The sequence below is a fragment of the Indicator indicator genome, chromosome 28 (assembly GCF_027791375.1).
Source record: "Indicator indicator isolate 239-I01 chromosome 28, UM_Iind_1.1, whole genome shotgun sequence".
Classification (NCBI taxonomy): Eukaryota; Metazoa; Chordata; class Aves; order Piciformes; family Indicatoridae; genus Indicator; species Indicator indicator.
The window spans coordinates 7,583,504-7,606,194 of record NC_072037.1 but is presented as its reverse complement, the minus strand read 5'-3'; the positions used below and the strand labels follow the sequence as shown (position 1 = coordinate 7,606,194).

Sequence of the window (22,691 nt, the reverse complement as noted above, 5' to 3'; positions counted from 1 at the left end):
ATATTGAATACCTACTTAAAATAAATAAATGCAAGAGGGTGGCAAGAGCATGACAGCCATGGAAACAAGCAGGGAATTTCTGTAATTTCTGGTACCAATGTCAGGAGGATTCAGTTCAGTTAAAAAGAATTGAAACTAGGTGGCAAAAGAACATTCACATAACAACTTTAATGTTAAATAGTTCACAAACGTGGTTAAAGGAGTCATTTACATTGCATTATTTGAAGGGTCTTTCCCCATTGCATCTGTGCTGCATTTGCACATATAAAATATTAAAAAATTAATATCATACTATAAAATATTGTTTCTCTTGTTTTGCAGATATCATGGAAGACTGTACAGTAACGGCTGGCCTCCGCAGTGCAGGAAGGGATCCCCTCTGAGGCAGCACCGACACCAGCTCCGGGAGGGCTAAACCTTTAAAACTGAGAACTTAAACGTGACAGTTAAATGACAAGTAGACCTCTCTGCCTTACTGTTTGTTCCTAAACTACGTGTTAAGGCTCTGAAAGTTTTCTCTATACAAAAGCTGAGCGGCAAGAGGGGGACCCCACAGCCCCGTGACCCAGGCTCTGGTTAAATGTCTCTTTGAACCAGAGGTGTTTTCTTGATACAAACCCCACCACAGCAGTGCAGAGAGCTCCAGCTTCAATGACTTGGAGCGATTTCTGAAAGACACCTCTGGTGAACTGAACCAAAAATGCAGCTCTGGTTCCCAAAATCCCATTCACGTGTTCCCTGATGTATTAAAGATGGACAAGGCCAAAATAGTTACAAATCTCAGTAGAAAGGAGGTCTTAATTTTTATTTTTAAAGAATACTCTTAAGAAAAGGTGAAGGCATTTCTCAGTCCTCAGGTGCAAGCGGTCTCAGAGAGGAAGAACAGAGCCCAGGGCAGCAGCAGCTATGGTCCATGGGTGGACATGGGCAGGAGGATGCTCTCCTTTCAACCATGGAAGTGCTGCCTTGGCTTTCTAAACACCGTGCTGGCTACAGCAAGTAACTCCCAACAAAATGTATGCAAAGTTGAAAAGCACAGTTAAATAAAAATATTTTTGAACAAAACAAACCACAACAGACTCGACTGTCTCAACGGTTCTTCACAAATCAGCTCCCCTGCAATGGCTGCTGTTCCCTGGCTTACGGTTGCCTCCCGCACTTCAGCAACAGAAGTGAAACCATCTGGGACTGCAGCCTCCCCCCAAAAGAACTGTGCATCATATGGACCTTGAAAAAGATTACATCTGTTTATTAATAGTAAAAATGGATACATTTGTCCTACATTTTGTTTTTTTAGAAATTTGATCATGTCACAAGCAATACCTGTGTGTACGTGGGTGTATTACAGATGTATATAATTTATTTTAACCAGGCTGTGAAATAATATGTAATCACATCTCTTCTTGTGATTGTACATAATACAGTAATTAAATGATGCCAGTCTACGTCATTCTCTTATTTCTAATCAAAGGAACCTGAAGCGTAACAGTCTTCTTTCCGGCTGATATGGCTCTTTATTTTTGTCACAGGGGAGACTTCCCATCACCAACGAGGGATAATCTTCCAACCATGAGAGATGGGGTAATTCAGATTTCTCCCCCGGCTGCTCCTGCCTGTTGGCAGCAGGAGCGCCGCAGTCCTGGCTCCCACCTGTCTCGGGCGGTGGGGAGCTCTCTTCCTCCGAATTCGGCAGACAGGCTCTCCTCGAGGCTAGGTGTTACTGCTGTCCCAATTTCTTCTCTTTCTGGAAGCTAAAGCTTGTTCTCCTGCTCAGTTTTCTTTGTTTCTGAGCAAAATAATCTGCTCTGGCTGTGCTTGCTCGTGACTCTAGAATATAGTTAACCTGCAAGACATGAAAGGGTATTTAATGTTGGTGGTGCTTCAGTGGGACAGAGTGGCAAAGGCAACACCCTCACAGCACCCAGCTGGGTGAAGCTTTAGTGAAACTGGGATCAGAGAGAACCCAGAGCTGCAGGAGAGCCCTGCTCTGTACAGGGCTGTTTCCCTCCCTCCATCCTGCAGCCCTCAGCTTAGCACAGGGTGGCTGCAGGCTCTCAGCATCCCTCTCCCCTTGTCCCACCTGTGATCCAAACTTCTGGGTGGAGGCAGCAAGTCGTGAGGAGCCACAGTGCTGGTCTAACACAGTAATGAGCTTCAATAAAAGACTATCAGCTTCAATAAAAATAATTCTTTTGTTACGCTGTTTGCATACTCAGCTAATCTCAGATTTTTCCTGTGTTTTGGCACATTTTACTTGATGAAAGCATTTTTAAATGATATTTAACAAGCCTGCTATTCCCTAAATTTATTATCTCCAGTGCTTTGTGATAATCACATAGATAATTTTAATGGAAGGTTAATGCAAGAATCAAAAAGATAAAAATGCCCTTTGGTCTGCCATTAGCTGGTTAATACGCTGTGGCTTAAAACTTGCACAATTTTATGCACTGTAGAGTGTTTCACTTTCATTGCATATTACAGCTTAAGGCATAAAAATATAGGGAATTTTCATGGTCAATAAAGCCTCAGTCTTTCTCACTTGATCATGTAAAAAGCCTAATTCAAAAAGTCTGATTTCTGTGTGTCTCCTAATGCTGACGGAATTCAAAACAAACCGGTAACTTATGCATGAATCCAGAAAATCTTCTACATAAACAAGCTACAACTTTGGGAAAGAAAGATTGGTCAACAGTATTTTTCTCTTGAATGCTTGTATTATTCATGGTAAATCTTTTTTGTAGCCTTCTTCTATGACCAACCTGAGATCTGTCATGTGCTCTAGATTACAATTGCTTATTTAAGATGAAGTAGGAACAAAAGAATTGGCCTAATGGTTCACGGTAAGTAGAACCTCTCCCCCCCCCCAAAAAAGGGGATTCTTCTATGTATTAATAAAAATTATTTTATTATCTATCAGCTATTTAGCAATCCTCTAAACTCCACACAGAAAATAAAAGCAAACATAACAGATGGCTTGCCAAAAATCACTGCTTTTTAAAATTCCAAATCGCTAGAAAATATGACGTTGCGGAAAATTAAGTTTAATCTTCCAAGAATGTTACAAAAACTTGTTTCAGAAAGCAAACCAATCTGTGTAGCTATCCAAGCACAGGAAAAGCAAACAATTATGATAAAAAAACCCCAAACCAACAAAACAACCTTTGTGCTTTGTACAAGCACCTGCATTTGGAAAAGACAGCACCTGCACCCTCACAGCTCTGCACCTCTGTCAAGGCACAGGGCTTGCAGACCATCTCCTATGTCTGGAGTGGAAAAATACCAGGACACAAAATGTTTTGTAGTTTCCTAAAAAAAATTCCACAAGAAGCCGGTGTTTCTATTAACTAGAAACAAGTATAAAAGGAAATATTATGCACAAATAGGAGTCTGCTGTATGGCTGTTTGAAAAATGGCCAAAACGATAGGTGCCAAGCAAGTAGCTTGATCAATTCAATGTACCTCAGCAGTCCTCAGGCACTGAACTCTTCCTGTGTTTCCAAAGCCTCCTGAATACTTTCATGTCTAACAAGTGGTAAAACACCCAGGATTTTGGGTCACGTTAAAATTTAATACTCACCTTCAGTACAATTTCATTGACAGTAGCAGCATCTGATTCAAAGTAAAGGTGTTTGTAGTCATGATTGCTTAGATATGTAAGTTTAAATATTGCATGACCTGCAAAGATAAGAAAAAAAACAAAAAAACAAAAAACAAAAATCTGTTCAGAATATTCCTGTAAAGTTTCAGCAGAGCTTGTGTGCCTGACAGAAGAGAAACACAGATGGTGATCTTAGCATACCATCAGCACAACAGAAGGAAGTAATGAAACGCTGACAGGCTTCTCATGTCATTTCAATTTAAGGCAAGTGGTGGCTTACAGGAGCAGCTGAACTCTATTCAATAAAGTTCCTCTTCCCATCACATCCCCACTGCAGGAAATGCAAAAATCTATCAAATGGCTAGTTAGCTCCCGTTTAGCCCCAGACTGTATTTCAGCTCAACTACCACTTTAGGACTACTTTATGCAACTATTCACTGTATAATCATCACATGCAGAAGATAAGTGTTATATTTAAAATAAAAGGCCAATTAACCCCAGACTCATCACTCCAACCACCTTTCCCGAAAACAGTACCCAAACTTACCCACTTGCTTACAGCAAAAGGGAAACATCACCACTGGATGAGAAGAAATGACCTCAAGTTGTACCAGGGGAGGTTTAGATTGGATGTTTCTTTACTGAAAGAGCAGGCAGGCATTGAAATAGGCTGCCCAGGGAGATGGTGGAGTCACCATCCCCAGAGGTGTTCAAAAACTGTGCAGACATGGCCCTTTGGGACATGGTTTAGTGGGCATGGTGGTGTTTGGTTGGAAGTGGGACTCAATTATCTTAGAGGTCTTTTCCAACTGAAACAATTCATGATTCTATGATACTGTAAAATACAAAAGGATGCAGCAATGATGCTGAGATAAGTCAAACCCAGGAATCTCACTTCCTATAGCAGGACAATCAAAATTGAACTCTTAACTGTAATTTCTACCTCAGTAGCACTTCACTGGCCAGTTCACTGCTGCACATTGAATGGATTCGAGCTACCCACAACCTGGCTAGCTCCATGGCTGCCTTAGGAGAACACCTGGGAATTGCTGACCTTTAAAATACTGCAGGTGGGATGTGGGGATGGCTCTGACAGAATGGTCCATGTGCAGAATGTGCAGGAAGGCAAAATATCCTTCACTTGTATGGATGCTCATGGCTTCAAAATTCAAATTCAGCATATTCTGCACATTATACTTTTCCATCAGTTTTCTCATCATTCATTCAGTTCAAAGGTCAAAGTTAGTAATCCCTAAAGTGATGGCCACATTACTGTAAATCCAGGACTTTCCTGGAGGAAAGCTAATTCAAAATCTTATTTACATTATCTAATTCACCAGATTCCCAAAAAGTGACTGATATATGCTCAGATCGCTGGCCTGAAAATTTGAGATGCAAATATTTTATAGTGGCATGTTAATTAAACACCATTATGATGCACTAATCTGGAATATAAATTCTATATTGAAAAATTGGCTAATAATAATAAAAAAACCCTCCCCTTTAAATCATTTGACAAATGAAGCCTCAGTGGTACTAAAAATGCGGGAATTCCGAGCGGCAAGCTCATCAGTATGTTAATGCATGCACGCCTGGGCCTGCTTGGGATGAATTCAGCATCTTTATGGTTCCAAATGTACCTCTACCCAGTTCCTGGGGACACGACACAGCACCATGCCCCACCAGCTGCCACGGTTTTCCTTGGACATTTAACATTACACACGGTTACAGAAACTGAGCATTAAAAATGAAAATTAAAAAGGCATGAAACGCAGTCTGGAGGATTTCAGTGAGGCCCTTTGTTTTCATGGAATGGGTTGAGTTGGAAGGGACCTTAAAGATCACCATCCAGGGGCAGGGACAACTCCTACTAGACCAGGTTGCTCAAAGCCTCACCCAGCCTGATCCCTTCCAGAGATGAGGTGTGTACAACTTCCCTGAACGACCCATTCCAGTGTCTCACCACCCTCATAGTAAAGACCTTCTTCCTAATGTCTAATCTAAATCTACCCTGCTCTAGTTTGAAACAATTGTTCCTTGTCTTATCACCACAGGCCCTTTGAGTCTTGGAAGCTCCTTTTCTGCCTTCCTCCAAAGCAAACACTGATCTGCTCATGAAGCCAGCAGCATGGACACAAACCCTACTGACATGTCCATCACTGCCATGGCTCTGGCATGTGGCACTGTGGCTGCTCTGGCAGGACCAGCTCTGCCTGCATCAGCTGCAGGGAGCTGAAAGCACCAGTGTGCCACTGTGCCCTGCCATGCATCACCCCATGGAGGCAGGGCACAGAACCAGAGAATGAAAAATTAATAGGAAAATTAAGCAAGATCATAGCCTCCATCATGCCTGACAAAGAAACCCTCCCCAGTTCTTTTAAACCAGTGATTTACTCTTTGCCAGCACAACTATTCATGCAGCTGACAGGAGCAGAACGCAGAACTTTATTCCAAGCACTTATTTTAGGATTGTGAAGAGTCAGCTCTTTCAATGACAATTAAAGCAACAGATGCCCCAATGTGCCCTGTAGCATGAGGCAGAGCTTGCTCCGATCCCCCTGGGAACCCAATGCCCTTGTGCCATGCCAGCACCATGCACCACTCCAGCAGGACATGCCAGGCAGCCCAGCTGCCACAGCACAGCCCAGGGCAGCACTCATCCTCCTGGTCTTGCCACTACAGAGCCTGCTCCGGTTCTAGCCTTTCCAGAAAGTCACTGGGCAAGCCACAGACCCATTGTCCAGTGCAAACCCTCAGGAGGGGCAGGGGGATGCAATGCTGATGCTGAATCCAATGCAAAGCCTGAGCATGTGGCACAGTTGTGCATAACGTGCCGTGGTGTGATGTAACCCAGCCCTGCACCCTGACAGGTGATGTAGTGGAAGGAGGTTCAGAAGAGTTTTCTTCAGAAAGCCCCATTACAGCATTATGTTTATGTGTTCCATGTCCACATTACACTATTTACAGCATGAAATATTACTTCATTGAAATCATAACTGGCACTTTGCTCTGCTACTATTCTAGCCAGATGGAATTTATGAATTGTGAGATTGATTTCCACTTCCAAGAGTGCTTAAATATGTGATGTACCTCTTTCCAATAGAGCACCACCCCTGACAATTCCAAGATCAATAGGAACTTCAGTGGTTTTGTATTTCCATATAAGAATATCTGTTACAGATGGCAGCAGCTGAAGTAGCTTTTACCACACACGACAGTAGAATTAAACAAATGCACGAGTGGCTTCATTACCAGGACTCCTACATGAACAAAGCTTTGGTGTCCTTTAGCTTGCAGGTCTGAAACACAAGTGTTCAGCTCCAGGAAATGTCAGTGATGCCTGTCACTCCCTGCACCAAGGTCATGCTGGAGGATATTTAATGTCAGCCACTGCAGGGGAAGGCAAGGGTGCACTGAGCAGGGGGAACTTCAGCATTTTCCAATTGGAATTAACCAGAATTAGAAACATGTTATTCTCAACCATGTTTACTTGCTAAAGCATTTATGGAAGGCAGATGATATGACAGGAATTCATCTGTTATGATATGCTTTTGTTGTGATGTAGTTACAATCCACAAGGCAAAGTGGAGCAGGTTTTGCTCGGATGCCCCACACCAGCCCTGCTCCTGTTGTGCCTTCCCAGCCCACACTGGGGCTGACCTCACTGCGACAGCAGGAGAACGACATCCTACCATGGGTGCCCTTTGGCCTCAGCTCTGAATGCTGATAAATCTTCTCTAACCCTGGAACACTAATAGGTTCCTGTGTGGTTACACCTGGAGAAAAGCCTGCAGCAGGCTCAGGCGGAAGGGCAAGATGCTAATTCACTGGAAATCCACTGCGGAGAGCTCATTTACTCCTTCAGCACGACGTCTTACATTCAATTGTTTGGCACATGTCCTAATTTTTAACACACTGCCAAACAGTGAAGGAAAAGGCTGCTTACAGCATAACCAATAATCCCCCCTAAACCCAGCAGCACAGCCAGATATGAATCTGCTGCAGGGTTGGTGAAGCTCGACTTGTGTAACCTCCATGCTGTGCTTCACCCTCAGCCTCAGTGTTTCTGCCTTTAGATGCAGCCACTGAGAAATAGTGCTGGATTACAGCTTCCAGAATTACTGACTGAAATGTACCAGCACTGGTTAATCTTGTGATAATTTCTGCAAGTTACAATCTCAGGAAAACACACAAAAACTTTGGAGTCCATCATACTTCACTTGATAGAGGTGAAAAAAATGTTCACTTTTAATCTAAGTAATAAACTCTCTTTATTAGAGTTTAAAAATTATTTTTTTTTTTGTGTGGAAAACACTGGAAGGACGTGAATTTGCACAAGAAAAGACAATTTTTAAACTAAATCTGCCATGACTAGAAACAGTTTTTCCTCTTCCTCTTCCATCCCCCAGCTGAGACTCTCTTTTGCCACTGCCACTCTTTATGCACTGAATTAAACCACTAATTAGATGGAGGATGAAAAGAATATTCATGAATTGGACAAAACAGAAAACAAACACTGGGAAATGCAAATTTATGTTAATTTTTCAATATACCTTGATGATTGCTTTGTCATTATAGGGCCATAAGGCAGAAGTCAACAATTAAGAGTTATTAGTGGAATAAATAGCTTGCGAAAGACCTCTCTGAAGAACAAAACACTTATGGGCATCATTTGACATCATCACAGATTTTCACCATTTCAGAAATTGTGACTGCAACAGGATCAGACCCTGAAATCTTTCCTCACAGGCTCAGAACGGATTACAAAGAATTAGGAATATACTATGAAAAAGACAAGGAATGATGAAAACAAAAAATATAGAGAAGCAACATTTCTGTACAAAGGCAAATTTGCTTCGAACACTGGACGAAATGGGGTGACCTCTGCTCACCAACCAGCGTCCTATTTAATCTAAAAGCTTTGGGGAGGGACTCTCTTGCTTGAAATCCACATGTGCTGCCTTGAAAATGATGCCCTTAGCCTGGAGCAGGGCCTGAAGGTCCTATAGAAATGCAGGTGTTGCACTGCCATCTAAACATCCATCCTGACAACCTCTAACAACTAGCAAACTTGGAAGTGTTCTTCTAGGGGGATACCAAGAGCTGTACCATGGACACATTATCAGGGGCACGGCACCAAGCTTGGTTAGGGGCACAGACTGACCTGGAATGTGGTCATGAATGTAAAAGAGGGGTTAAGCTCATTTTATGCAGGTGGTACTTATCTGAGAAGTGCATATTTTAGAGGTGATGTTTCTTCAGAAGCAGTGACAGTAGTCAAAGGCACAGATGAAATCCTGACCCCACTGGTGCCGGTGGAACCACCAATGAGTTCAGACTGCACACTGTGTACCTGTGATGGATCTCTCTCAAACTAAGGCATTACTTAAGGGAGAACAAATGTAGTCCTGCTGGCTTGCCCCATCCTCTCAGGGAACAACATATCTCATGATCAGCCTTCCTACAGCTCAGGTCTTTATCTTCTAGTGTGGGCTTACTATAAAACACTGCTGGTAGTGGATGTCTTGGCTCCAAATGTCCTGAGAGAAGAGCTACAATTAAATTGCTGCACTTTTATGGCAAACTGTGGTAACTGTTCACACATCTGGATTTTTTTTCCCCTTGCTAAAGTCTTTTGTTTTGTTTTGGTTTTGTTTTTTTTTTTTTCCCCAAATTATTATCAAAGGCAGAATGCTAACAAAGATTTTTTGCAAGAGTGGTGAAAACTGAGCAACAATTTGGGGTTGCCCAGAACCTCCTCACCACCAACCTTGTTGGGGGAAAAAAAAAAAAAAAAAGATAAATAAATCAAAATGCACTAAGCAGTGTTTCCACACGGCAATCGCCTCCTTCATTGCGTCTGCACCTCATCAATCACACCATTGTCTGCTTGAAAGGCGAGCCTTGTAAATGTCATATCCACTCAAGCCCAAGGAGAAGCGAATCAAAATGCAGTGAGGAGTTTTAATTGGATAGTGTAATTAAACTAAAAAACCCCAGCAGAATAGCTTTGACAGGATAGATGAAGACCCCTTTTAATAGGGCTACAAAACATATTTGTTAAAAGGATGAGGCAATGCACACTCCTGATTGTGCTCCAGAGTACTTTTATGCAAAGGCTGCTCAGCTGGGATGGATTTAAACACGCTGAACCTGCGTTGGTGGAGCAGGAGAGCTTCTGGAGTGGAGCAGCCACTGACCCTGCTCTGGTGGACCACATCCCACCAATGACTGCTAAAACCACATGGCTGCTCGCAGGGTCACCAACAAACCTGGCCTGTTGCCGGTGTCAGGCTGGGTCCCCAGGCTGGGCACAATCCTGAGTCTGCCATGGAAAATGGGAAATGCTGCAGCCCCAAGTGCCATCTGTGCCTCCCCTGCCAGGCATTTAACTGCTCTGCAGACACATGTCCACATGCATTTGGACTCATTTCTTCCTGCTACACACTCTGAGATTTCTTTCATTCCAAGCCTTAAGTCTGGGAACATTTTCTCTGCTAAACTTGTTTTCTACCTTTTGATCAGAATCTGTGATGGGTCTCCTCTGACGTACAAATTTGCTTCTGTTATTCCACACACAGCCTTACTCACAGCGGGAGCGTGCTTAGTAGGAGCTACCACAGGAGATTTTGTGCACCATTTGCAAGAGCACATGGATAATTGTTGCCTCTGCTCTGGCTTCACTGCAGGGATCTGAGCAAACATGCAACATCTCTATTGAAGCTCCCCAAGCAGCAGGAATCCATCCATGTCTTCCAATGCTTTCTACCCATGGCTTCCCAATGCTTTCTATCCTTGTCTTCCAAATGTACTTTGTATCCATGCCTTCCCAATGATTTCTATTCCCAGCTTCCCAATGCCTTCTATCCACACCTTCCCAACACTTCCTATACATGCCTTCCCAATGCTTTCCATCCATATCCTCCATCCAATGCCTTCTATCTGTGCCTTCCCAATGCTTTCTGCATGCTTTTAGTCCTTCTGCCAATAATGAGTTCATTAAATTAGTATTACCCAATGTGCATCATCTGGATGAACTGGATACTGAATTAAAACATCAAATACCTTTAGCTTTAAATGAAAACTACATGAAAGCATTTCAGGCATCACTTTGGCTATCACTTACAGCCAGTGTGAATACTGCTAGAAAAGCTATTTTCGTGCAGATGTGGAATTCAATGGGAAAGACTGACTCGTGTAGCAACATCAATCAAAACGTCGGCTCCGCTGGCAGCTCTCGACAGTAAGGCAGGTTCAAAGGTCACAGGATAAAGAAAAAGCCAAGCTCTGGTTCAGCTCTAATATCTCCTCGCTGGAAGTCTTGCAGAGGTACCTACCCCCCTTCTGGACTAGGCGGCTTTCATTAATCTTCTTGCCATCTTTTTTAACTAGTCATGCAGAACCGCTCGATAGCGAGACATATAATGGGGAGGCCCTGTGCCTATTACCAGGTTAACACTCTGTTAAGCCCCAGTGCAACAATGGAATAAGAATTTAAAGGAAATCTTAAGCTGCAGGGTGCAAAGCAGGCAATTAAATTACAAACTGAAGTTACCAATGTACTCCGTGACCTACAGAACACCTTTGTTTGGACTGCCTTAATATTTAAGGATATTTTGACCTAGCAGCTGAGGTGTATCTGCTTTATTAAAACAACAAAAAGTAGGGAAAGGATCACAGGGAACATTTCTTCAGTGTTTCAAGCAAATGATCAAATAAATCCCATTTCTGCAGCCATTGTAAGGTGCACATGAATGGAAGGACCCCATGTATTTCCAAAGCTGTAGGTCTGCCCAGCTGATTAGCCTCAGTGCCACTGAAGGGTCTGCCCCGAGATCTGCTCCTGTTCTCTGAGCCAGCACTGGTGTGGATGCCGAGGCAGCTGGGCAGCCCTCAGAAGGGACAGTTGTGACACATCCATCCCCACCGTGCTGGGTCCACAGGGCACTCTGTATGAAGGCAGTGGTCAGTGACACTGAAGTTTCTCCCTTGTCCAAGTAATGTCAGAGACATTAACAGAATCAGATTTCCTTTAAATTACACTATTGCAAAGGGATATAATTGTATTAAACGTACTATGTTGCTTCCTTAAGACTTTATATTATGTACACTTAATTGAGATACAAAGCTCTTTTCAGCTATAAAAATGACAACTACTTTATTAAGGCTTAAATCTTATTTCTCAATGATAGGATGCTTCCTTTCAATACTCAAAACATTCAGAATCTCTCGTGATAATCAGACTGAACCTGATTTAAACAAGCAGCTTATCCACTGTGTTTTCAGGTTCTAATGGCATTTGATCGAGCCAGCAGGGCCATTACCTCTTCCCTCTGTCTAAATTCAGGGAGTCTGATTTAATTTACAAATAAAAATTCAAATGCTGACCCAGGCTCACTGCAAGGGCAAACAAAAATCATCAGCAATTCCCTGCCTACAATACCCACACTAATGGCAAATTAGAGGACAAAGCTTTCAATTTTCATTTTCTGTTTTCCTTGAATGCAGCTCTAAGTTCTGTGAACTCACAGCATAGGAAAGCTTCAGCCTCATCCAGAACGACTCTGAGTCCACCTGTAAGTATTCACAACACATCACCTCTGGGGTTGTTGGGTCCTTTAACACTCACACAGGTGCCACTAAAGCTTCGCTGCATGAATCTGTCCTTTCAGAGAAAACTAACAGAAAAGGCTCTGCTATACTGATAAACCATTTCTGGTTTTACATTTCTGCAGAGAAGTCCCAGTAAAAGCTCTGAAATCTCCTTGATCTGCAGAAGTAAGAGTTAACTGAACATAAACTGTGTTAATTACCACCTTCGGAGGAACAATTATTGCAGCAACCTCGAGCTACACTGATCACAGCAACCAAACTCCTCTCCCAATGCCCCTTACTAAAAAGTAAGGTCACAGCTGGATGCTGGTGCAAACCTTTCACCTCTCTTCAGAATTACATGAAGTCAGTGTAGCAAAGCAGGACCTGACTTCATCGCAAGCCCAGCTGCCTTGGCCCAGGGAAGGCAGCTCAGTAACACACACGCTGCCGTTGCACCCAATGCAACTGTACAAGCAGTGTTACATGTGCAGAACACTTCTGAAAGATGAGATGGAGCATGTTTGTGTTACAAGAGATAAAAACATGAAAACAATATATATTGCAGAACTCAAAGACCTTATCTTTCCTCAGCCTCTCTTTCTTTGCAATAATTCATTCAAGGAAGATCTGGGAATAATTTCTGATGTAAACTCAGCTACAAACATACATCACTATGCTGATAAAAATCACAGACAAAACTTGTGAAATACAGTGAGTTTCATTCCTTTATGCTACTAAAATAACTTTTTTTTCACTTAAAATTCAAGAGATACTGATCTGCTGTTAGGAGTTGCCCAAAATGTATCATTCTGAGATGTCACACTAAAAGCCTCTTCTACTGGCCTAAAATGATGACTTTCAGGAGATCCTTAGTGAACAGGGAAGAGGTCAGCAAATTCAGGAGGAATTATTTTCTCCTTTTGGAACTACGCTGCACACTTATTTAATATAAGAAAAGTTTATGATGGCCACACGAAAATGAGTCAATAAAAAAAAATCAGTGTCACAAAGGTTGCCTTTATCATAATCTGTCACCATCCTCTCCAAAGTGACCAGACTTTTCACTCAAGGGTCTCCATGTGGAGGTACTGCCTTTCCTCAAGGGACTCTATTTAGAGGTTGAAATTCTGTTCCTTATTTCCCCCTGGGTTTGCAGGATTTGGGCACAGATATAATTTCCTCCTGCAGGAGGGTGATGCCTCTGGGGCCAAACAGCCCCAGCTGGAGGTTCAGGAACAGCAGGAACGTATCAGACCATCACGTTGACAGGATTGTGAGATGGAAACATTTGGTTTCAAAAGGCTGGCTTTTCAAATTCAGATCCATTTTGTGAGCACAATTTTACCACCACAAGTATTTGAATTTGAAATGAAATGTGGCTACAAACCAAGAGGTGTTAACTTATTTACTAGTGCAAAACTGCACCCTGAACTCTAAAGGCAACCATTGCATGTTTTCAACTGTCCAGTCATCAGGGAAATCTTTCCTTGGGATTGTGTCTTCCAAAGAACCACGAAATCTTGCTGGAGACAGAAAAGGAATACAATGACTGGACTGAGAACATGCAAGTAGGAAGAGGTAATGAAGGGGAGAAGGATATAGTTCAATAATTGCTGATAAAATCTGGGGCAGCCATAAATTTACTCTTCCAAGAGAATTCAACAGATCATTACCTCTGTAAATATGTATCACATAATTCTCCCTCTCTGTCACCTTGCTGATAAGTACTTAATACTTAGCATCCCTACCCTGCAAATGCACAAGTGTAATAAAACCCATCTGAGCTTCTGAACCGCAGTTACTTTTGATAGTAGACAGTTACATTTTGGCACCGGCGGGAGACATTGCCCAGCTCCCCCAGGACCTATCTTGTGCTTTTTAGAACAAATTTTACAGATACAGACTCTCATTACTCCACTGCTAAAACAAGCACAAGCACTTGGCTTTTGAAGTTGCACTTTGAACGTACCAAACTCTGATCTCTTGCTGATGACTGGCTGAGTGAGGATGTCCAACCCATCCTCCAGCCCTCTTAGCTAGCCCTGCATGGTCACTGCTCTTTTGAAATCGAACTCTCAGAGCAGCACATTGTGAACTTGGCAACCCTAGAGCCATGGCTGAGGCAAATTTAGACTGTGCTGACACTTACTCTATGTCTGAGATCCCCAAATGCACCTAAGAGATTGTTTAAAACCAGTCTGGAAGTTAAAAAGTTTTTTTAAAAAATTGCAATTAATGTTGACATATATTTGATTCCTGTGCTATGGGGCTAGAGACCAGCTAGACAAAGCCAGTGTTCCCTTGGTACCACACTGTTAGCAGCTATTGATAGTGGGCAAGAAACACTCTTTAATGATGCCATTAGCTGGGAGCAGCATTAAAAGGACACATATGAAATGTGTATCTGTTTATGTTGTGTTCTCTGTAACAGAATAGACTCAGATTAAAAACATCCTATAACAAATAAAATACACCTATAGAAAGAAAAGGACACGGCAGCAATAATTCTTTGGACATCCAGCACATACAGGGAGAGAGAGACGAGAGAACATAAATAAAAAGGACTACTCACTTGGGCTTTTTTCTTCCGCAAGGTCACAGGCACAGAGGAGTTCAGAATCGATTGAAATGGGTTTCTGCTTAATCCAAAACTTAGTGCTGGCCTTCTGATTAGTAACAGGGTCTATCTCTACCTTGTCTCCAGAAATACCTGAGATGAGAAAGAATGGAGAGCCACAATAGTGATCTGTTTAAGTGATTTCATATCAGCCGTTTGACACACTTTATAAATCTTAAATGGGATGAAAGTATATTGTCCTTTTGGGCTTTCTGAAAGCACAGGAGCTGTTGAAACCAAAAGCAAATGGTTATCAAACTGCATTGATAATCTGCAGTTTATTCTCCTGCATAAGCATACCAACAGGAAAGAAATACCATAGAAAAAATTCTTCTCAACACATAGAGAGCTCTCCTGGAAGCAGGAGCTACATGACCTGCAAGATTTATAAAAAGATACTGCTAGTTTTTCAGTCACCACTATTGTATGTAACAGACACTATCACACCCCATGCTGTTCTAGCTCCTCCACAGCACATATACCATGTCCTCTACAGGAGAGGACAATGCCCATCACAGCATCACAGAATGCTCTTTGTGTTACCCAGGTACTCATGAACTCAGACACCCAGTCCTACATCCTGCATGTTTTTACACTGCTGGCATTTTAAAGCCAGCTCTAACGAGGCTGCTTTGGTGCAAGTTGAGGATTTGTGTAGCTCCTGGCACGGGCACCAGGTCCTGCTTCCCAATATGGGCTTCCCCAGCTGGTCAGTGCTTCACTGCCTTTGTGTTGGCTGACCTGGATGAGGCAATGCCACACACAGATCCCACAACAGACCTTTGGGAGCCAGAGCAGAATGTTCCTCTATCGTCCCTCCACAAGCTACTCCTCAATTTGTGCAACAACAGCCTTTCCAGCAGGACACTGCTGGTGTAGGCTGAGGGCTACCAGTGTGCTGGGACCTGCCCAGGACCCTCACTGTAATTTATAGTAGTCTTTATCACTGCATTGTGAAGCAAAACTGCTACTACGTTGTGCTGAGGAACAGAAGCTCATTGTTCAGTAGCTGTTGACACGACTGAGAAAACTTCCCAGTGTGCTTTTTACATCAAGATGTGTGGAGCCTTAAAATTAATTACATTTCTCCCATCATGAGTTATAGATGAAGCTCATGAGAAAGTGACAAAAAGAAGCAATACAGGAAAAAAAGTATTTAGCCATCATTTAACTCTTGCATCTCTGGAAAACCAGCAGAGAGAACCTTTCCTCTCTTGAGGGCTTTGGCTATGATGCTTTCAAACAGACTACACTTGGCTCATCTGAAGCACAAGAAAAGCTAAAGGAGCTGATGATAAAACTTTTAAGGGATGTGACAAAATAGAAGTCAGATGCCGCACACATAAGAGACTACCCCAAGTCCTCCAGAATGAACTCAATATTTCTTAAAGTCTGCTAACAGCTGCAGAATTTGCAAACTATGTTTGTTTGTTTGTTATTTTATGCAGCTCTTAAACTGAAGCATATGGACAAGCGAGGAGCAGACTCCTCCAGCCCTGTCCACTTGTCTAAGGCTGCCTTCATCTCAGCTCTGGATGTGACAATGGCTTACACCAATGCCACCAGCTCCCCTGCCCCCACTGATGCAGGAATGTGCTTTGTCATTAAACATACATGGCATCAGAGAGATCACATTTCAATTAAGCATCGTATCAAGAGTCCAATTAACACAAGGACTGCTAGAACTAGCTAATTTGAGCAGGCTGATGCTGTATCTGGAGCCCATTTTGTTTGTAATTTAATTTTGGACAGATTATTTAAAATGAGCGCTGTTATTTCACTGTAATGGTTAATTATTCAAAGTGGAATTTTCTGTGGTTTAAGAGAAATATGCAAAGTTGATGGCACAAGTTCTTTTTTTCTCACTGAAAAAAAGTCAAAACATGTTCTAAAAATAAAGGTGCGAATTCTTTGTGTGCAAGGGTGGTTCCCTATCCCTTCCTGTAAAAACATCACCCCTGCAAATACCCTTAATTTTTTTTTTTACTGCATGGTCCTGCAACTTCAGAATTCACAGCCAGTCAATATTGTTAATGCACCTTGTTAATTTGATAGGATTTGTCAGGTAACTCCACTGGAAAATTATATAAAACTGTTCCAGATGAACAGATGATAGTGACATGAATTAAAGTGATAGAACAATAGTGGAATATAAACCAGAAATGACACCCAAAGTGGCTGTTGATTTATTGCCATCCTGAGTTTGGTTCTGGGCTTCCATGTATATTAGTGCTACAAATCTGGGTCCATTTAGCAGAGAGATGCTCATACATACATCACCAGCTCCTGCTCCAAGCCAAGGTCACTCCCCATTGCATCAATCTTTTCAGCAGAGGCTACTTCACCAGGCATGGATTTTGTAACCATCTCAGATGTAACAGACTTCCTCCTCTTTCATCTTTTTTTTATCATGTAAAATACACTTTAACTTCTATTATTTTTATCTGCAAATTGTTGCTGTATACTTCATCCATTATTTCTGTATCTCGACATCACTGGTTTAAGCTTACACACATCCAAAGAGCACATTGACAAAGAATGTTGTCTTTTTCGTGTTATTGTTCTCACAATCTGCATGTGTTGAAACCTAAAATCAAAACAGTTTTATGTATGTGGCTTCTGCAGGCTCCGTATTGCAGCACAAATTAGTCATTCTCAAAAACCAAGCGAAGAAAGCTTCTTCCACTCCTTTTTTTGAATTCATTCATTTTATCAAAAGAAATGTAATCGATGCACTAGTCCAGTGACACTGTTCTGTTCATGCTTCCTTTGTCGGGGTCTGCAGCTGCCCCCCTTTTCTGAAGCACTTGCCAGCAGTCTGTTTCCAGGACAATATGCTTCTCTAGTTCTGCTAATGTGATACACAAGCAAATGTCTCTCATTCCTTTACAACATGACAGAACCTGTGTAAAACTGTTGAGAGTGTGTGCATTACACTGTGATATGAGCTACAATACAACCCTCCAGACCTTAACCAGCTATGGATAAAGCTTCCCAATGTAAGAAAACCACCAGTCAAAAGGTGGTCCTTCCTCCCAGGTCACTCAGGTATCATTTTTTACTAAGGTACAACTGTGCTCAAAGCACAGACAATTGACTTTACTCCAGTGTTTTTGGTAATCCTTGTGTGTAATTCAACCATCAGGCCTCAAACCATCATTTCCCAAAGCATCAGTGTGCAAAGAGTAATTCACATGCACAGCTCATGCTATTGCTACCTGTTGTGTGCAGCTGAAACAAACCCCAGCACACAACATACCCACATTCAGTGGTGTGTGTGTGCTGTACAGTGCTGGAGCAAGCTGGAGGGCATGGGGATGAGCTATGCTGAGTGGTTTCTTCACCACTTCTGGGTTCTGTCACATCCTTCTGCATGAACCATGGGAAACTGGGACTTATCCCCAAAAATCAAATGTCTTTTTTCAGCTGTAGGACATTGCAGCCAGCCCAACATTTCCCACAGCTACCAATACCATTGAGAGTGTCAATAAGGAACAATGAAATGGTTTTGGATTCTCAGTGTCCATTGCTTTGTTCTGGCTGCTACACCAAACTTATGACAAAAAAAAAAAAAAAAGCCACAGAGAAAAGTCTTTGCAATTGGCCACCATTAAACTGACACAGATTAGCTCCTGAACTACAGTTAGTGGAGAGCTTTCATTTTTTTTTTTACATTTCAGAGTGCAGGGAGCAGTCTGTCACTCACAGAAGATGAATACATTAATAGTCAACAGCCCTAAACCAAACAGCCCCTCAATGCTTATTTTACCAGCATTGCTATTATAGCATCTTAAAAAAAAATCAAGTGAAGCCCCAGCAGCACAGGCTTATTTTGACTTTATTTACAGGTTTTGATGCTTTATGTTTGCCTAAACTTTGAACACCCCTCTGGGGTTTTCTTGGATTTTTTAAAAGTAATTAGGTTACAAACCTCCCATTGTCAGTGTACTGCCATCAAACCCACACAATTTCACAGATTATTATAAAAGGGAAATTTTATGGTCCTTACACTACTGGACAGGGTCAGTTCCTTCACTGCTGCACAAGTTAAGTCATTTGTTTCATTTAACAGCTATTCTCCCTTAACCATTTATCTTTAGTGATCTGTCATGACCTTTTCAAGCTCTCATTTCTGACACTTTCCAGATACAGTGAGTCAAACTTCACTGGAAGCAAACTATCACACCCAGATAGTTTGCTCAAAAGCAGAAAACATGCCCAGTGCTGCCCTGCTTCAGCACCAGCATATAAATCCTTCCTTAACAAGACAGGTCAAAATAAACTGAGCCAAGTCTCTTCTGTGAAAATGTGAGACATATACTTTTATATGTGCTTAAGGATGGAAGAGTGAAGAGACTGTAGTGACAATAACAGGGAAACTCGTACAGTTTAAATGTACAATTCTACTGAATTCTACAGGGCAAATGTATTTTGTAAACATTTCAGCACTTAGTATTTTACTGCTGGATCATTTCTTTATGGAAGGTATTTGCAGGAATGTCACAGGTCATCTACCAACGCATCATTAATCAAATTTTCACAATTTAAACACAAAGATAAAAAGCCATTCAATCATTTTAAAACAGTAATGGGGCTTTTATAATTCAAGATTCTGTAATTCCTTTGGATTTTCCAAAGCATTCAGAAAGCTAATAAGGACATTGTAAAAACTTTCAGAGAATGCTAGCTTTATTTTCTTCCACCTCAAATTTCCACTTGGTCGTTAAAATCTTTCACTCTCAGAAAAGGAAAAACCTAATCATTCCTAATTTTGCATAGCCTCATTTAAAAATAACAAAAACAGTTGGCAAGAAGCTTTCCATTAGGAAGTTTAGATTAAAAAAACAGAGATGAGGTCATTAAATAATGGCCTTCTTTCAGCAGAAACATGTGCTCACTGATTGTAGATAATAAAAATACTGAAATATTTTCAACTGAAAGCAGGTTTTTTTAAAAACTGCTCAAATGCCAGCAGCACTTTCAAGTTGACTGTGCTCCACAATAAAATGGACCAACATTATAACAACTGCTTTAAAACGGTCTGAGATGGACAGTCAGCTATTAGAGATGGCCAAAGGTTTGAACCATTCCATTTTCCTAAGCGTTATAGCCCAGATTGATTTACCTAACTGAACATCAGTGGTGAATCGAAGCCTATGGATCATGCTGACTTTGAAGGACTTGTAATGGTGGCTACTGAGCATGTCCTGAACGGTAGCTATATCGATCTGAGGGTCCTCCTCTGAGACCTCTTCTCCTCTTGAACCTGCAAAACAAGCCAACAATAATGAATGAGAGGTTTAAACTATGGCACTCGATTCAGCTTAAGGCGTAAGTACAGCTGGGACATCTGTAGATGGCTTTTTAAGAACAGAATGCTCAAGTCTGTGTCTCTGGGAGGAGGGAATGCTCATCCTCCATCCAAAGACAAAATCATTAACTCATTAACGACATTCCAATACACATTTATGTCCCACAAAGAACACTGCAGCATGGCAGTAGCAGGTTCTTATGTCGCACGAGATACACCTGGACTGCAGACACCCCTGGGTGAACCTGGTGAGCCAGGACACCCACAGCCTATCACCCCAGAAGGGAGCCAGGTGAGGGGGTGCTGTCCCTGGCCAGAGCAGCATTTTCAGGTGCACTAGCACAGTTCTTGCACATTTCAGCACCCTGAAGTGGGATGACCTTGGCATCTTGCCGCAGCACCAGCAACACCTTGGGCGCTCTGATCCCAATCAGAGTGAGGTAACGAAGCTGTGCTTTATTTACTGATTAGTATTCTCATTACTACTGCAGGTACTGGCTTTATAAAAGGTAACATCTCATTAAGCCAAAATGCCAATTACTGAAAAAATATAACGCACTTTAAAGATTTTTTTCCATTTTATGATGTTGGATTAACACCAATTTAAACATTACTATAACACGATATATAATTCTGTGCAGGCTAATTTCTGTGCCAGCTGCTAATAAAGCATCTCAACTCTAAATGATCATTCAGATGCTGTTAGATAAAGTGGTATAAATATGTTTGAAAACTGATTTAGCTTCTTACAGAAGATACTGAAGAATGACACGTTTTGTTTAATATCCCAGCTAATGTAGTCCTAAAAGCTGAATCAACTGCCAGTTCAGAGTGCTAAATTTGCTGCAGGAGATTAATGAAAACTTTATATTTTGCTGAAATTTTAATAATGGGAAGATGAGATGATGGAACTTTAGCACAGGTCTTAAAGATCCAGCAAAGCAGCCCAAGAACTTGTCAGATTCTTTTGTATGAGTAATGTTCAAGGTTTGCACAGTTGGAGCAGCCACAGCACTCATGGTTCCTGCACTGACTTTTGCCTCTGGGGATGTTCCCTCCCATCCCATTTGGGGCTGTCAGCTCACAGGGAAGCTGCAGTGAGTTTTCATGTTTGGGCTCCGATGACAAGGGGGTGGTTTGCCAGGAAAGGCCCTGGCTTGTGGGGAAGAAACCCCTGGCACTTGTCTTGGACACAAACTGCTGATGCAGAAGCAGCTTCCCTTTCAACAGGGTGATTTAGAGCTGCAGAAGCACACACCACTTGCTTCAGCATGCGAAAGTATTGGGGTAGTGGCCATAAGCAAGACAAGCACAGGTGAGAGAGAAGAAAAACCCCACCTGAACACAGAGTGCTTTCCTTGCTGGCTGACAGCATTCCCTTTTCTATCTGTTAATTCAGTAACAAATATCTTACAATAAATATCTTTCATGCCTGCATCAAAGTAGGGTTAGCATTTGCTGTTAAATGAGTCCAAATACATGCTGAGAGCTTAAAGCAGGAGATCCACATTTCACAGACACTACCCACACCAGCTTCCCACCCTGCCCACTCTTCAGCACCTGGACCCCAGCCTTCTAACACCCCATAAGGCATTATTCTCTGGGGAAGGACAGCAAAGGGTTAACCCACAAATTGGGCTGTGCCATTCGACTCGAAAGAATTCAAAAACCTCAAATGAAACAGTCTAGATGTGAATTTATGCAGAGCCATCTTAACGTTGCAACCACTCTATGCTCCAGAATGACAAGATAAATTGTAATGGCTCCTTCAGAGACATTACAATGTATTTTGTCAAAGACCCCTGTGTTAATGTCTCTATACCATGAATTATCATAATGTATCATGTCAAACCCTCATGCTGCAGTACTTCAAAGATACACCAAGATACGTCAAACTTTTTGGTGCACTTAAAAGCATCTTGAAACGCTGTGGCATGGCAGAGTCTGAAAGGCAAGCAGGAGGAGGGCAGTGGCACTACCCTGCTGTTGAGAGCCAACTGGGACCCTCTTCCAGTGAAGAGCCTGCTCAGCCCTAGTGGGGATCCCAGGCACACGGCCAGTCCCATCCTGACAGCACAGAGTGACAATGTTGTGACATGCAGCACCTCACACAATGGCACGGTGGGACCGCGTGGCTGCACCTGGGGAGCCAGGGGCTGGGGATAGATGGGGATGCAGCCTGCAGGTCACAGAATGATCCCAGGGTACATGACTGGTGGGGCAGGGAATGACTCCAGGGGTGGCTCCAGGGTGTGAACCCAAGCAGTGCAGGGGGGTCACTACTGGTGGTGGTGGTGGGGAGAGGAACACTGAGCCCTAGGGAGGTCATTAGTGCTGCCCCTAAAGAAGTCTTGCTCTAGGATTCAAAGAAGCCACTCCCTTGAGGCATTTCTGACATGGGGTGCATGATGGGTTGTGAGCTGCTTCATCCCAATGTGTGGCTGTGTTTTAGTGATGGTGACAAGATTCTCACCCCTGTGCAGCAGGCAGCACCCTATAGAGGGGGTGTGCACTGAGTTACATGTAAGGGTCAGCACCAACAGACAAATCAAATTGGTAGCGATAACAAA

The 22,691-nt window shown here is 42.4% G+C and overlaps 1 protein-coding gene across 3 annotated transcripts in view; it reads right to left on the bottom strand.

Annotated features, from left to right (window-relative positions):
- Positions 1-1,645: 1,645 nt before the first annotated feature.
- Positions 1,646-22,691, bottom strand: part of MAPKAP1 (MAPK associated protein 1) — a 94,579-nt gene continuing 73,533 nt past the window's right edge. For 2 of the 3 annotated variants that reach the window (XM_054393429.1, XM_054393430.1), the window contains 4 exons: positions 19,936-20,076; positions 14,766-14,903; positions 3,578-3,675; positions 1,646-1,843 (listed from right to left, as the gene is read on the bottom strand). In XM_054393429.1, the coding sequence (XP_054249404.1) occupies positions 1,718-1,843; positions 3,578-3,675; positions 14,766-14,903; positions 19,936-20,076 (503 nt within the window). In that variant the 3' untranslated portion in view covers positions 1,646-1,717. The remainder of the gene's footprint in view (positions 1,844-3,577; positions 3,676-14,765; positions 14,904-19,935; positions 20,077-22,691) is intronic. The other variant, XM_054393431.1, reaches the window with a different exon arrangement.